Source organism: Penaeus japonicus, unplaced genomic scaffold, assembly GCF_977035675.1.
Source record: "Penaeus japonicus unplaced genomic scaffold, GWHDUDI00000001_assembly GWHDUDI00000025, whole genome shotgun sequence".
Taxonomy (NCBI): Eukaryota; Metazoa; Arthropoda; class Malacostraca; order Decapoda; family Penaeidae; genus Penaeus; species Penaeus japonicus.
The window spans coordinates 27773391-27775890 of NW_028234427.1; the positions used below are offsets into that span (position 1 = coordinate 27773391).

A 2500-nucleotide genomic window follows, 5' to 3' on the forward strand; every position below is an offset into this window, starting at 1 on the left:
TTTTTACAGAAACGTGCACTCATATCACACATGAGACTGCATGCTGCCATTAAAACTTTTACATGTGAAGTGTGTAGTAAAACATATCATCACAGAAGCCATTTAGTCAGTCATATGAGAGCACATTCAGATGAGAGACCATTTAGCTGTGAGGTATGTGATAAAAAGTTTTCTCAAAAGGGTCATCTTACACGACATGCAGTGATTCATGCACCTATGAAACCTGTAAACAATGATGTTCAGATGAAGTCTGTGAACACTCATATGCAGTTGATATCTGTAAAGAGTGATATGCAGTTGCTGGCTGTGAATAGTGATTTGCAGTTATTGTCTGTGAAGAGTGAAATGCCAAATGAGTTATTGTCATTAAAAGATCAGAAATCATACACATGTGATGTTTGTGGCAAAATATTCTTACAGAAAGGATGTTTAACAAAGCATATGAGAGTTCACACAGGAGAGAAACCTTTTAGCTGTGAGGTTTGTAATGAAAAATTTTCTCGCAAAAGTACCCTGGTGAGACACATTAGAACTCACACAGGAGAGAAGCCCCATTCTTGTGAAATTTGTACAGAGAAATTCTCAACGAAATATACACTGGTGCGGCACAGGAGATGCCATACAGGAGAAAAACCTCATACTTGTGAATTATGTGGGAAGAAATTCACAAACAAGAGTAATTTAGTAATTCATATGAGAGTACATACTGGGGAGAGGCCATACAGTTGTGAGGTGTGTCATGAAAGGTTTTCTCAGAGGAGTAGCTTGGTAATGCACATGAGAGGGCATACTGGAGAAAAGCCATATAGCTGTGAGGTGTGTGGAGAAAAATATTCACATAAGGGTAATTTAGTTGTGCATATGAGGGTTCACACAGGGGAGAGACCTTACAGATGTACAGTGTGTGGAGAGAGGTTCTCACAGAGAAGTAGTCTGATGATGCATATGAGAATACATAGAAGGGAGTGAGACTTATCTGGGAGGCAGTTTCCGTTTGTTTGTTGTTGCAAGGTAGTCTAGTTCTATTAGTCGGACTGATGCACAGTGGTGGAAGTTCTTTGGTAAAGCAAAGTAACTCAAAAAAGTTATCACTAGAATATATGGAATGTCAGTTTTGAGAGGGAAAAAAAAATGTTAGGGACTTTTTAATGAGATATTTTGATGAGTTTACCCTTTACAGAGAAGGTTGTTATATTCAAGAGTAGAAGGTGAAGAATCTCACTCATTTCCCACCAAATGAATCGTTAAGTTTGAGAGGAACAATACCAGCTAACCCTCGCAGTAGTACCCCACAGGCTCCTATACCCCTGACAATGTGCCATGAATCTTGTGTTTTTTGCTGATATTTTAAGTTATATGAGATAGGTGATTTGCCATCAGGTATATTGCTAGAGATTAGGAAATTCTTTGATATATACTGTTATTCTAAGACACATCATTGTTAATATATTTAATTTTATTATCATCGTTGTTACTATAGTTTTTAGTTTAATCATTATCATAATCATTTTCTTCATTGGTGCCAGTTCCATACATTATATTGGACTACATCTGTCACCACTGGTATGATTTTGTATATAATTAAAAGTAGATATGGATTTTAGGATGTATCTGCTTATTTGATTCAACCCTTCCTGAAAATCAGTGATGTTTAGAATTTTTCCCAGGAATTTGAGCACTATGTAATATTTATGCCAAAGGTTTGAGATGAAATTATTTATATTTTGAGAATATGAAGGCATTTAAAAAGACATAATATATAATAGCAATATATAGTGAAAATATGATTTATAAAAAATATGAAGTGAAAAAAACATTCCTATCTACCATTACTCTTAGTGATTACTCTTATGATAATCATGATTGTTGTTATCATTGTTTAGATCATTATTCCTGTCCGTCTATACCATCCATTACTGAGAGAGAGAGAGAGAGAGAGAGAGAGAGAGAGAGAGAGAGAGAGAGAGAGAGAGAGAGAGAGAGAGAGAGTGTGTGTGTGTGAGAGAGTGAATGAGGGAGTGAGTGTGAGTGTGAGTGTGTGTGTGTGTGTGTGAGTGTGAGTGTGAGTGTGAGTGTGAGTGTGAGTGTGAGTGTGTGCGTGTGCGTGTGCGTGTGCGTGTGCGTGTGCGTGTGCGTGTGCGTGTGCGTGTGCGTGTGCGTGTGCGTGTGCGTGTGCGTGTGCGTGTGCGTGTGCGTGTGCGTGTGTCTGTGAGTGAGAGTGAGAGTGAGAGTGAGAGTGAGAGTGAGAGTGAATGAGTGAGTGAGTGTGAGAGTGAGAGTGTGAGTGTGAGTGTGAGAGTGAGAGTGTAGAGGGGAGGGTAGATAGACAGACAGATGCATAAATAAGTAAATAGATGTATAGACACACTTTGTATACTTATATGTATACATTCTATATATGTTCATATAAAAAAGTGAAGACCGAATCATAGTATAAGCTATATTCTCATTTCTCAAGTAAGTCAACTTGATGAACAGAGCTCCTCTTTCCCGTTTCTAC

At 38.0% G+C, this 2500-nt stretch overlaps 1 protein-coding gene across 1 annotated transcript in view; it reads left to right on the forward strand.

Annotated features, from left to right (window-relative positions):
- The window catches only part of LOC122265865 (uncharacterized), a 1953-nt gene extending 833 nt beyond the window's left edge, over positions 1-1120 (forward strand). Inside the window, exon 1 of the mRNA XM_043035315.2 lies at positions 1-1120. This exon is cut by the window's left edge and continues 833 nt beyond it. Within this exon, the coding sequence (XP_042891249.2) occupies positions 1-969 (969 nt within the window). The 3' untranslated portion in view covers positions 970-1120.
- The last annotated feature ends 1380 nt before the right edge of the window (positions 1121-2500 follow it).